The sequence below is a fragment of the Bos mutus genome, chromosome X (genome assembly GCF_027580195.1).
Source record: "Bos mutus isolate GX-2022 chromosome X, NWIPB_WYAK_1.1, whole genome shotgun sequence".
NCBI lineage: Eukaryota > Metazoa > Chordata > Mammalia > Artiodactyla > Bovidae > Bos > Bos mutus.
In genome coordinates, this window is record NC_091646.1 from 130384157 (window position 1) to 130398355 (window position 14199).

The window sequence follows — 14199 nt, forward strand, 5'->3', positions numbered from 1 at the left end:
TCCCTGCGGTGGACCACAGCTGACATGTACCTCCACAGGAGATGCTCAAATACAGTTCTGTCTAAGTCTCGGTGGGATGTCTGGGTCCTGGTGAGCACAAGGTTTGTTTGGGCCCTCTGAGAGTCTCTGGCAGGAACAGGGTTTGATTCTAAGTGCGAACTTGCCCGACCTGCTGTCTTGCCATCTTAGAAGAAATTGAGTAGCCATCATCGTCAACAAGAGAGTTGTAAATGAAGTACTTGGATGCAGTTCAAAAACAACAAAATGATTTCTGTTCGTTTCCAAGGCAAACCATTCAAATTCATGGTAATCCAAGTCTATGCACCAACCTGTAATGCTGAAGAGGCTGAAGTTGAACAGTTCAAAGAAGACCTAAAAGACCTTCAAGAATTAACATCCCCAAAAGATCTCCTTTTCATTATGGGGGACTGGAATGCAAAAGTAGGAAGTCAAGAAACACCTGGAGTAACAGGCAAATTTGGCCTTGGAATATGGAATGAATCAGGGCAAAGGCTAATAGAGTTCTGCCAAGAGAAGGTACTGGTCATAGCAAACACCCTCTTCCAACAACACAACAGAAGACTCGACACATGGACATCACCAGATGGTCAACAACAATATCAGACTGACTATATTCTTTGCAACCAAAGATGGAGAAGTTCTATACAGTCAGCAAAAATAAGACTGGGAGAGGACTCTGGCTCAGATCATGAATTCCTTATTGCCAAATTCAGACTTAAAATGAAGAAAGTAGGGAAAACCACTAGACCATTCAGGTATGAGATAAATCAAATCCCTTATGATTATACAGGGGAAGTGAGAAATACATTTAAGGGACTAGATGAGACAGACAGAGTGCCTGATGAACAATGGACGAGGTTTGTGACATTGTACAGGAGACAGGAGGCAAGACCATTCTCAAGAAAAAGAAATGCAAAAAAGCAAAATGGCTGTCTGAGGAAGCCTTACAAATAGCTGTGAAAAGAAGAGAAGCCTAAAGCAAAGGAGAAGAGGAAAGATATACCCATTTGAATGCAGAGTTCCAAAGAATAGCAAGAAGAGATAAGAAAGCCTTCCTCAATGATCAATGTAAAGAAATAGAGGAAAACAGCAGAATGGGAAAGACTAGAGATCTCTTCAAGAAAATTAGAGATACTAAAGGAACATTTCATGCAAACATGGGCTCAATAAAGGCAGAAATGATATGGACCCAACACAAGCAGAAGATTTTAAGATGACTTGCCAAGAATACACAGAAGAACTGTACAAAAAAGATCTTCAGTTCAGTTCAGTTCAGTTGCTCAGTTGTGTCCAACTCTTTGCAACCCCATGAATTGCAGCCCACCAAGCCTCCCTGTCCATCACCAACTCCCGGAGTTCACCCAGACTCACGTCCATCCAGTCAGTGATGCCATCCAGCCATCTCATCCTCTGTCGTCCCCTTTTCCTCCTGCCCCCAATCCTTCCCAGCATCAGAGTCTCTTCCAATGAGTCAGCTCTTCGCATGAGGTGGCCAAAGTACTGGAGTTTCAGCTTTAGCATCATTCCTTCCAAAGAAATCCCAGGGCTGATCTCCTTCAGAATGGACTGGTTGGATCTCCTTGCAGTCCAAGGGACTCTCAAGAGTCTTCTCCACCACCACAGTTCAAAAGCATCAATTCTTTGGCGCTCAGCCTTCTTCACAGTCCAACTCTCACATCCATACATGACCACTGGAAAAACCATAGCCTTGACTAGACGAACCTTTGTTGGCAAAGTAATGTCTCTCCTTTTGAATATGCTATCTAGGTTGGTCATAACTTTCCTTCCAAGGAGTAAGCGTCTTTTAATTTCATGGCTTCAGTCACCATCTGCAGTGATTTTGGAGTCCAAAAAAATAAAGTCTGACACTGTTTCCCCATCTATTTCCCATGTAGTCCCAGATAATCACGATGGTGTGATCACTCACCTAGAGCCAGACAACTGGGAATGTGAAGTCAAGTAGGATTTAGGAAACATCACTATGAATAAAACCAGTGGAGGTGATGGAATTCCAGTTGAGCTATTTCAAATCCTAAAAGAAGATGCTCAACACTCATAAAACTAAGATCATGGCATCTGGTCCCATCACTTCATGGAAAATAGATGGGGATACAGTGGTAACAGTGGCTGACTTTATTTTTCTGGGCTCCAAAATCACTGCAGATGGTAACTGCAGCCATGAAATTAAAAGACGCTTACTCCTTGGAAGGAAAGTTATGACCAACCTATATAGCATACTAAAAAGCAGAGACATTACTTTGCCAAAAAACGTTGGTCTAGTCAAGGCTATGGTTTTTCCAGTGGTCATGTATGGATGTGAGTTGGACTGTGAAGAAGGCTGAGCACCAAAGAATTGATGCTTTTGAACTATGGTGTTGGAGAAGACTCTTGAGAGGCCCTTGGACTGCAAGGTGATCCAACCAGTCCATCCTAAAGAAGATCAGTCCTGGGTGTTCATTGGAAGGACTGATGCTAAAGGTGAAACTCCAATACTTTGGACACCTCCTGCGAAGAGTTGACTCATTGGAAAAGACCCTGATGCTGGGAGGGATTGGGGGGCAGGAGGAAAAGAGGACGACAGAGGATGAGATGGCTGGATGCCATCATCGACTCAATGGACATGATTGTGAGTAAACTCCGGGAGTTGGTGATGGACAGGGAGGCCTGGCATGCTGCAATTCATGGAGTCTCAAAGAGTCGGACACAAATGAGCAACTGAACTGAACTGAACTTACGCAGCATATTAAAAAGCAGAGACATTACTTCGCCAACAACTGTCTGTCTAGTCAAGGCTATGGTTTTTCCAGTAGTTACGTATGTATGTGAAAGTTGGACTAAAAATAAACCTGAGTGCTGAAGAACTGATGGTTTTGAACTGTGGTGTTGGAAAAGACTCTTGAGAGTCCCTTGGACTGCAAGGAAATCCAACCAGTCCATCCTAAAGGAAATCAGTCCTAAATGTTCATTTGAGGAACTGATGCTGAAGCTGAAACTCCAATACTTTGGCCACCTGATGCGATAAGCTGACTCATCTCAAAAGACCCTGATGCTGGGAAAGATTAAGGGCAGGAGAAGAAGGGGACAACAGAGGATGAGATGGTTGGAAAGTATCACCGACTCAATGGACATGGGTTTCAATAAACTCCCAGAGTTGGTGATGGACAGGGAGGCCTGGCATGCTGCAGTCCATGGGGTCGCAGAGAGTCGGACATGACTGAGCGACTGAAGTGAACTGATGATCATCATAGTGCTGGTGTCATCCTGGGAGCAAACTGCCCAAGACAGTGTCATTTAGAGAGTGGCTGCCCATAGGTTCTTTAATCTAGTTTGCCTAATGCATCAACAGGCAGGAGGATGGTTGAAAGAAGCTGGATCTCAGGGTCAGGGGCTGCATGTAAGGCAGAAATCTCAGACACTGCACTGACTGTAGCTTATAACCTAAAGGAAAAATTAAATTGGAGAGACAAATTTGGGAGGGATCCCTGAGTGGGGTACAAGATGAAAACTGGCTCCTGTTGAAAATGTTTCATTAAAATTAGATAAAATATATAAGGAAACCATGGTGATGATGGTTTAGTCACTAAGTCATGTCCAACACTTGTGACCCCAGGGACGGTAGCCCGCTAGACTCCTGTTTCCATGAGACTCTCCAGGTAAGAACACTGAATTTGGCTGCTATTTCCTTCTCCAGGGGATCTTCCCAACACAAGGATGGAATCTGCACTCATGTCTTGCATTGGCAGGTGGGTTCTTTACGACTAGCACCACCTGGGAAGCTCAAAGAAGCATAGGAAGTATATGCAATAATTCAGTTCAGTCGCTCAGTCATATCCGACTCTTTGCAGCACCATGGATTGCAACTAGCCAGGCTTCCCAGTCTTCATCATCTCCTGGAGTTTGCTCAAACTCATGTCCATTGAGTTGGCGATGCCATCGTCTGTCATCCCCTTCTCTCCCACCTTCAATCTTTCCCAGCATTAGGGTCTCTTCCAATGAATCAGTTCTTCACATCAGGTGGCCAAATTATTAGAGTTTCACCCTCAACATCAGTTCTTCCAATGTATATTCAGGACTAATTTCCCTTAGGTTTGACTGGTTGGATCCCCTTGCAGGCCAAGGGACTCTCAAGAGTCTTCTCCAGCACCACAGTTCAAAAGCATCAATTCTTCAGTGCTCAGCCATCTCTATGGTCCAACTCTCACATCTATACATGACTACTGGAAAAACCATAGCTCTTAGTAGACAGACCTTTGTTGGCAAAGTAATGTCTGTGCTTTTCAATATGCTGTATAGCTTGGTCATAGCTTTTTCTTCCAAAGAGCAAGCGTCTTTTAATTTCATGGCTGCAGTCACCATCTGCAGTGATTTTGGAGCCCAAGAAAATAAAGTCTCTCACTGTTTCCATTGTTTCCCCTCTATTTGCCATGATGTGATGGGACCAGATGCTGTGATCTTAGTTTTTTGAAGGTTGAGTTTTAAGACAAGTTTTTTACTATTCTCTTTCACCTTCATCAAGAGGCTCTTTAGTTTCTCTCATTTTCTGCCATATGTGTGGTGTCTTCTCCATATCTGAGGTTATTGATATTTCTCCCGGCAATCTGGATTCCAGTTTGTGGTTCATCCAGCCCAGGTTTTCACATAATGTACACTGCATGTAAGATAAATCAGCAGGGTGACAATATACAGCCTTGACGTACTCCTTTCCCAACTTGCAATCAGTCTGTTGTTCTATGTCTGGTTCTAACTGTTGCTTCTTGACCTGCATACAGATTTCTCCAGAGGCAGGTCAGGTGGTCTGGTATTCCCATCTCTTGAAGAATTTTCCACATTTTGTTGTGATCCACATAGTCAAAGTCTTTGGCATAGTCAATAAAGCAGAAGTAGATGGACTTACTACCTGTAGCTCAAACAGTAAAGAACCTTCCTGCAATGCAGGAGACCAGAGATCAATCCCTGGGTTGGGAAGTTCTTCTGGCAAAGGGAATGGCAATCCACTCCAGTATTCTTGGCTGGAGAATTCCATGGACAGAGAAGCCTGGTGGGCTACAGTCTGTGGGGTCACAAAGAGTCAGACACGACTGAGCAACTAACACACATACACAGATGCTTTTCTGGATCCCACTTGCTGTCTGGATGATCAAATGGATGTTGGCAATTTGATTTCTTGTTCCTCTGCCTTTTCTAAATTCAGCTTGAACATCTATGTATGTATATACACACAGACGTACCTGTGTATATCCATACACAAATCAGTGGAATACTTGGCAACCATTAATATGTGAAGTTTAGAGCAATGTGGATGGACATTAGGGTATTATGCTAAATGAATTAAGTCAGATGGAGAAAGACAAGTACTGTATGATATCATGGCAAACGACTGTGACAGTTCATGACTCAGTGAATGATAATTACGTTTTTTATAAACCTACAGAAAAATAAGATGAAGAAAAAATAAAAGAATGGATAGCCAAAGTGTTGCATTCCACTTACATGTGCAAAATAAAAAATGAAACAAACTCCAGAACATAACAAAAAAAGATACAGAGAAGAAACCAGTCGTGACCAGTGGGGTGAAGGAAAGTGGTAGGTTCAGACAGGAGGAGTGGAATAAGAGGTAGAAACTACCATGTTAAAATAAATAATGTATAAATATATACTGTACAACATGGGCAATAAAAAAGCCTACGTACTTGTAACTTCAAAAGGAGCAATAAAATTATGAATACCTATATGGTATAAAGTGAAAGTGAAGTCGCTCAGTCATGTCTGACTCTTTGTGACCCCATGGACTGTAGCCCACCAGGCTCCTCTGTCTATGGGATTCTCCAGGCAAGGATACTGGAGTGGGTTGCCATTTCCTTCTCCACTATATGGTATACCTGTAACAAAAAATACTGTACATCAACTATATTTCAATTTCAATATAAAAAAATGCAGACTCTTCTGAGGAAGGCCCTGATAACTGATTCCTTGTAGAGACAACTCATATTTATCTTCTTAAACCAGACAGTGTCATCTGTACTTTTAGAAATTAAGCTTAAATAGACCTCTTCAATGTGAAAGAAATAACACAGAGGTTGAGGATATGTGTCCTGGACTCTTGGGTGATGGACAAGAATATAAACACTGTCCTGGAAATACCTCAAGTGTTCTGTGATTTCTGATTTGCTCTTAAGACTTAATGTCCAGATCCACTTCAACTTCTCTAAAAATAAATATCTGTATAAGAACCACAGAAAACCACAAAAAAAGCTCAGCTGCCATCCAGGATATGGGAAGATGACGTCTATGTAGCCACATCGGATGATTAACCATTGTTTGATGATCGTGTATTCTGCCAAGAGACGTATCCTTTGAAAAGTGCAACCAATTCACAACCTCTCCAACAGCTGGGATAGGCTCAGCTTCCTAATAGGACTACGAGAATCCCAAGATGAAGGCCGTGTTCCTGACCCTCCTCTTTGGACTGGTTTGCGCTGCCCAGGAAACTCCAGCTGAGATAGACCCCTCAAAGGTATGCAGAATGAGGTCATCTCCTAGAAGGTCTTGCTTGTTTGAGTGTGTGTGAGTGTGTGTGTGTGTGTGTGTGGTTGTTTTTGTGTAGATGTAAGAGATAAACTCATTTATATGTATGAACAGATTGTATACATACCGGGGTCCATGTAACTACCTGATAAAAATACAACCATTTGTCTATCCGGTCTTTTTATTTTTTCTTCATCTTATTAGTCTATAGGCTAAAAAAAAAAAAAAAAAAACACAACGAATTTAATATGCTATCATTCAGAGAGTCATGGCCAATCATGACGTTTTATTTAAAAAAAACCCTGAATTCTATGCTTTCTGCTCGAATAGGAATCATGAATTCATGACATGGTATTCAACAAGATAGGGGGTAGAACTCTGCTTAATGAGGTTGAATTTACTTCTCTTCTGTGTGAAACGCAGAAGCAAAGGTGGTGCTGTGTACTGGTGAGTAAGCAAAAGAGATATTGACTGATGCTTAAGGAGACCTTCCTTCTTAGATTCCAGGAGAGTGGCGCATCATTTACGCAGCTGCAGATAACAAGGATAAGATTGTGGAAGGAGGCCCACTGAGGAATTACTATCGTCGGATTGAATGTATCAATGACTGTGAATCCCTCTCCATTACATTTTATCTCAAGTAAGCACAATCCTCCTTAATGGAAAGCAAGGAGACTGCTGACTCTGGAGATGGGGTCCGGGCTCCAACATGCAGTGAAGGGTGTGGGTAATGGCTGTGAAGTTGAGGGTGCAAACTCTATTCAAGGGTGTCCTCAAGCACTGGGAAATAGATGGTGAGAAGGAATGTCTTGTCTGTTGGTTTTTCAGGGACCAGGGCACATGCCTGTTGCTCACAGAAGTGGCAAAGAGACAAGAAGGATATGTGTACGTCCTAGAATGTGAGTATTCCAGCTTTTCCGATGGGCTGTCTTCCCAAAACCATGCAACGTGTTCAGCTGGATAACCTCGGTTCCATCAAAGACAACCAGATGTCTGGATGGGTGGACTGCTTCCTTTACTCATTACCAATGCAATCCTGGAAAAGCCATTTAAGTTTTCAGGAATTAATTCTGTCCCACAACACCAGCATGAGGTTCAAGGGTGGAATGTGGCCATTGATGGTCTCTGAGAAAAAGCCACAGAACGGTGACTATACATGTTCCCTGGGAGTGGTGAAGCACATAAGATTATATATATATATATATATATATATATATATATACACACACACACACACATATATACATATATATATATTACTATCTTAAGATTACAAAGACTCTTTCAAAGTTGTTTCTATCTTTTATTTCATCTACATGATCAAATTTGCTTAAAATGAAGAAATTTCTTAAATATTAAATTTATTAGTAAGTACAATAAGTAGGACATGATTAATTTAAGGCCCCAAAATGAGAACAGCTAAAACAAGAGCTCTGCAGTGTAGGAGACCCAGGTTTTATCCCTGGGTTGGGAAGTACCCTGGAGATGGAAATGACTACCCACTCCAGTATTCTTGCCTGGAGAATCCCACGGACAGGGGAGTCTGATGGGTGACAGGCCGAGGTTCACGGACGTCAGACATGACTGGCTGATTTTCACTTCGCTTTGAAACAAGAGCGAAAATTTCAACGAATTTTTACATACCTTGAAAGTGAGTTTAGCATAGACTTCTATCCCTACAGTTTGAAATAACAAGAAATATTTCTCAAATGTAATATCAATGCATAAGTTGAAAGCAACACTCACAGATTTCTATCTCTGTAGCTGAAAATAACAGGAAATGATCCTCAAATATTAATATCAACACTGTGACATTACATTAAGTGATCCAATGTTTCATTTTCATTGAGAACATATACAACAGAGCACTCTAATCTTGGTCTGATGCAACTATTTTAATTTCGAATGTGGACATGCAGCCACAGGATCTAATCTGCAATCGTTAAAGAGTATATATGTCCAACATGAGGCAGTTACTTGTATCTTGTACCTCTTTTGTTAGCTCTTAGGCTAGGAAATAACTCTGGATTATGTAGTAACTTTCATTTTACTAAGGTTCATCTAATTTTTTAGACTTGCTTTCTAACCATGATTGTACTTGCAAATTGGGTCACAAAATTTCTGAAAGTATAACAGTCAGCTCTTGTGAGCAGGTATGAGATGGCTAAGGTTCAAAATATACTATAGTTGCAACAAGCAACTTTGCCATCATCCATAGAGTGCTAGAAGACTGAAAGTCTTGATGATCTTCAGGAGAGGGGGGCTGTGGAAAGAGATCTCCTACTTCACTCGCTCTCTGAAAGATTTTAACAATACACCACTAGAAATGTCATTGAGACAGAGTTTACCATCAGAGGGAAAAGAGACGATAGAGAGCGTGAGAAGAATAAAACATGTTCAACTGAAAAGGAAAGAAGTTCATCATACTGAGGCTTGATTTTTTTTTTTTTTTCTGTCACAGTTGACGGTACCAATACTTTGGAAGTGATTCATGTGTCAGAAAACATGCTGGTAACTTATGTTGAAAATTATGATGGGGAGAGGATCACAAAAATGACTGAAGGCCTTGGTAAGTACGGTAGCTTATGTAGATGAGCTCCTATGATCAGTACTTTTACGCTAAGGAGAGAGGTACAGACACCTTATGATAGGGCTTCACTGGTGGCTCAGATGGTAAAGAACCCACACCCAATGTGGGAGACCTGGGTTTGATCCCTGGGTAGGGAAGATCCCATGAAGGAGGGCATAACAACCCACTCCAGTATTCTTGCCTAGAAAATCCCCATGGACAGAGGAGCCTGGTGGGCTACAGTCCATGTGTTAACACACAGCTCACAGGATATGACGCAGAGCAGTATCTATTGTCCTTTGGGAGGAACTACAGGTCCTTGTCTTTACTTCATGACTACATTATTATTACTTGGTCTCTTTTGACTGTTTTCCTTTGCTTTTCCACAGTCTCATTTCTCTGATTAAACTTATTCTTTGACTTAAATATTTCACAGTCAAAAGGCAGGCCAAAGACAGGGTGGGCAAGGAACACAGGGTCCTGTTCCATCTCACTAGGATTAGTGTGGTTTCGAAACTTCCCCATCATTCCCACACCCATTCATTTCATAAGGGTTCATGAAAACCCCAGGGTTGCACTTCTAGAATGTAGACAAAGTGGACAGGAAGTGATGGAGTTGGGAGAAAGTCTGAGTCTCAGACCTGCCATGACCTTCTTTGATGTCCCATGAAAGATTGCATCTCACAGGGGGATGTTCAAGGTCTCAGCTGAATGACTAGTAGTTCCCTGAGTAGTTCTCTGAACTGGAATGTGATAACGTGCTAACTATGTGAACTCTACCCCCATGGACACATCTGAAGACCTGTGTGTACACTCGGGCATCTCTGTAAATAACTGTCTGGAAAGCAGGCTTTAGGTGATGGTGGAAGGCAGCGGTGTTGGTGAGACTTCCCGATCACTACAGTTAGGAGTCAGGTGACTCTCTACCACCCATAACGGATTCTAACACACACCTCTTCTGCCCTGTCTGCTATGAAATCCAGCCAAAGGAACCAGTTTCACTCCAGAAGAACTTGAGAAGTATCAGCAGCTGAACAGTGAGAGGGGGGTTCCAAATGAAAATATAGAAAATCTCATCAAAACAGGTAAAGCCCCAGACGGTGACAGGTTTCTGAAACGAAAACACATCACTAGAACCTTCCGTTCAAACTACCTATTGGCAGAGATATCTTTAATAAGAGCTGTATTGAAATAATACAGCTTTGAAATATAGGCATGTCAATGGTCATTTTCCCTCTTATGCATTCTCTTTCACAGACAATTGTCCTCCATAAGAACAGTGCAGAGCGGTTGGGTGAGTAGAAATATGACGCATACAACACATTTTTTTTCCTCAGGAGGTTAACACTTTGGGGGAGGGGGGTTCTACTGCTTTAAGAATGGGATACATATACAATGGAATACTACTCAGCCAAGAAAAAGAATGAAAAATGCCATTTGCAGCAACATGAATGGAGTTAGAGATGCGGCTACTAAGTAAAGTTACTCAGAAAGAGAAAGGCAAATATCATATGCCATCACTTCCGTGTGGACTCTAAAATATGATTCGATTGAACCAATAAAACACAGAGACAGACTCAAACACAGATAAAATTAACGGTTACCAAAGGGGAAGCAGGCAAGCGGTAAATTCCAAGTTTGAGATGAGCAGATACACACTAAAATATATAAAATAAACAACAGAGACCAACTGGAGAGAACAGGGAAGTATACTGAGCGTCTTCCAATAACTTTTAAGAAGACGAATGAAAAAAGGGATACATTTACCTACACATATATGTAAGTGAGGGCTTCCCAGATGACTCAGAGTTCCAGAATCTGCCTGCCAATGCAGGAGACACAGGAAATGTGAATTTATCCCTGGGTCAGGAAGATCCTTCAAATAGGAAATGGCACCCGATGCCAGTATACTTGACAGGAAATTCCAGTGAACAGAGGGATCTGGGAAGCTACAGTCCATACTGTCACAGAAGAGTGGGAACAACATAACGAGAAAGCAGCAACAGTTATATAAATGAATCACTTTGCTCTATACCTGAATCTAACATAACACTGAACATCAACTACATTTCAATAAAAATTAATTTAAAAAAAAGAATGGGATGACAAAACCCTTCACCTTGCCAAGTGTCCAAGGGTTGGGCTTCCTTAGTCTTTGGATGAGAATAGCTAAATCCTGACATTGATGTAGAAGCCACAGTGAGATGCTTTAAGGACAATGGAGGTGGTGTGAAGGCCTGAGCTGTGAGTTATGATGATCGCTGGGGAATCCCACTGTGAATGAAGGAGCTTACAGCCACAAAACATGCATGATGATAAATGAGACTACAGAAGATGTCAGTGGCACAGGTCACACAGCATATCATCTCCTGTATCTCAAAGAGCTGTGAATACCTAACTTAGTGTCTCTCGATATCAGACCTGATACCAGACTGCTCACAGCTAGTTTCACCAGGTGGTAATTCTACAAAACCCCCAGGGGTACACACACAGAGGAACTTCTGTGAAATGGGTCTTGTAGGAAAATTTCCCCACTGCTTCCAGCAGCAACTGCTTCTATCATGCTCCACACAATATCATATTAATGCTAATCAGCCCAACAATGTTTTACTTTTTTTTCATGTTAAAAGAAAAAAAAAACGAAGCAAGAATAGAGCAGCATCAAAGCATGAAATGTGTCCCAATCATCTGTATGAAGACGGTAGACCTTTTCTTCGAAATCATCATTTCTTCTCTCCCAGGAAATCATGACCCTGAACCCACGGCTTTCCAACTATGAATGTCCTTGGCTCTTGCTAATGTTACTGGATTCCTAAACTGATCAATAAATTGATTAAAGCACATATGTGTAGTGAACAAAGGTTCTATATTTGCAAATACTCAAAACTTGTAAATTCAACCATGCAGAAAGTTGAGTGTACAACGAAGGAGGAAATAACTCTTTTTAGGATGCATGGTGTGAATCCTGCCAGTGTTTCTGTGAGATGAGAGAATAAACCACTGAAGGTAGTTTTATATGGTGAAATGAGGTTCCGATCAGTTGTCACATGAGAAATGGGATTGGTTTTCAGATACCTTATTCTGACCTGTCCTAAGTGGAACCTGAAAGCAACTCAACGATGGTGTCATGCAGTGTTCATCTGCTGTGGGGTTGCAGGAGGCAGTCAGGATGTTGCAGAATGAAGTCTTACATGGCTTCCAGGGGGCGCGGTAGTAAAAAAATATACCTAGCAATGTAGGAGATGCAAGAGATGCAGATTCAATCCCTAGGTCAAGAAGATGCCCTGAAGAAGGTAATGGAAACCCACTCCAGTATTCTTGGATTGAGAATCCATGAACAGAGGAGTCTGGCAGGCTACAGTCCATGGAGTCGCTAGAGTCAGCCACGATTTATGAACTGAGCACACACACATACAACCAAAGTGAACAGTGTTTACTAAAGAAAGGGCAGTGATGGTATTTACAAAGCACAGGGTCTGTGATGTCCGACTACAGTGGGGGCTACTCTCCATCTCAAACCCCAAAAGCAGACACTTTGATGCTGATGCAATGCAGGTGCAGAGTTACCTACAGCTCTGCACAGAAGTTGCTCATCAGATATTTTTCAAAGTAATAGTCATTGATTGGTGCCAACTGATGGGCAAAAGAAGCATCATGGGTGTCCTGTAGGTCATGCCACTGGACCAGACAACACACCAGGAAAAATGCATAAGGGAGGTGAAAAAGATGACACCATCCTAGACCACTCTGGAGACCTCTGGTTGATTCATGAGGATGTGGAAGGCTGGGTGCACCTGAGCGGCTGTGAAGTGAGAGGCAAGACAGAATAGGGCACTGGGCCCGGACCCTGCCAGGGCTCACTGTAAGCTGTGTGCACTCTGAATGCATGTAACAAGCACAGCCTGATGTCCAAGATCAAGATACTGGTGTCCGTCGACTCGAGTTGTTGACGGAAAATGCAACAATGGCGGGTTAACGAATAAGCTGTACTCCCTTCGTGGATCACTGCCTTGCATGCTGAAGGGGCTGGCATAACTCAGGGAAGCTATGGGCCATTTCGTGTAGGGCCACCCAAGACAGAGGGGTCATAGTGAAGAGTTCTGACAGAAGGTGATCCACTGGAGGTGGGGCGTGGCTAAGCACTCCAGTATTCTCGCTGTGGGAACCCCATGAACTGTATAAAATGGCAAACACATATGACCCTGAAAGATGAGCCCCCCAGGTTGGAAGGTGTCAATATTGCTACCAGAGCAGTGCAGAGGGCAGCTACTAATAGCCCCCGGGAAGAATGAAGCTACTGCTCACTCAGGTCTCACCCAAGGAAGCCACCTACAACAAGAATTAAAACGAAGAACGAACAAATGGAGCAGAGGGACTTCCCCAGGGGTCCAGTGGTTCAGAATCCACCTGGCAATGCAGGGAACACACACTGAATCTATATCCTGGAAGATCCCACGTGTGTATGATAGCAAAGGCATGCATTACACAAACTCCGCTCATTCAGAGTCTGAACAAGAGAACCATCACAACAACAAGCCCTCAGCCCATCACTAGGGAGAGGCAGAACACAGCAAGTAAGACCCGGTGTGTGTTGTAAAATTAAAAAAAAAAAACAAAAAACCCCTTAGCAGAAGTTATAAGAAGTATGACCGCTGAGTTACCCACCAAAATACTTTTTTTTCTTAATTTAAATTTATTTATTTTAATTAGAGGCTAATTACAATATTGTATTGGTTTTGCCATACATCAACATGAATCCACCACGGGTGTACACGTGTTCCCAATCCTGAACCCCCCTCCCTCCTCCCTCCCCATACCATCCCTCTGGGTCATCCCAGTGCACCAGCCCCAAGCATCCTGTATCTTGCATCGAACCTGGACTGGCGATTCATTTCTTATATGATATTATACATATTTCAATGCCATTCTCCTAAATCATCCCCCCTCTCCCTCTCCCACAGATGCGAGACACCAAAATACTTTTAAAAATTCTCAGGGAAACAGTTGCCGTTTGAATAATGAAAACATTAGGAACCAGGTAGGAAATATGAACCATTAAAAAAATTTTATCTGAAAAATTATTT

General features: G+C 42.3%; 1 protein-coding gene and 1 long non-coding RNA gene across 3 annotated transcripts in view; one reads left to right on the forward strand and one right to left on the reverse strand.

The window, feature by feature from the left end:
* The window catches only part of LOC138986347 (uncharacterized), a 182591-nt gene that overhangs the window by 91332 nt on the left and 77060 nt on the right, over positions 1 to 14199 (reverse strand). The window lies entirely within an intron of this gene.
* On the forward strand, positions 6262 to 12945 carry LOC102276268 (allergen Bos d 2). Its single transcript, XM_070366158.1, has 6 exons — positions 6262 to 6535; positions 7047 to 7186; positions 7375 to 7445; positions 9008 to 9115; positions 10099 to 10200; positions 12785 to 12945. The coding sequence occupies exons 1-6, from the start codon at positions 6455 to 6457 to the stop codon at positions 12943 to 12945; spliced, it is 663 nt and encodes a 220-aa protein (XP_070222259.1). The 5' UTR covers positions 6262 to 6454.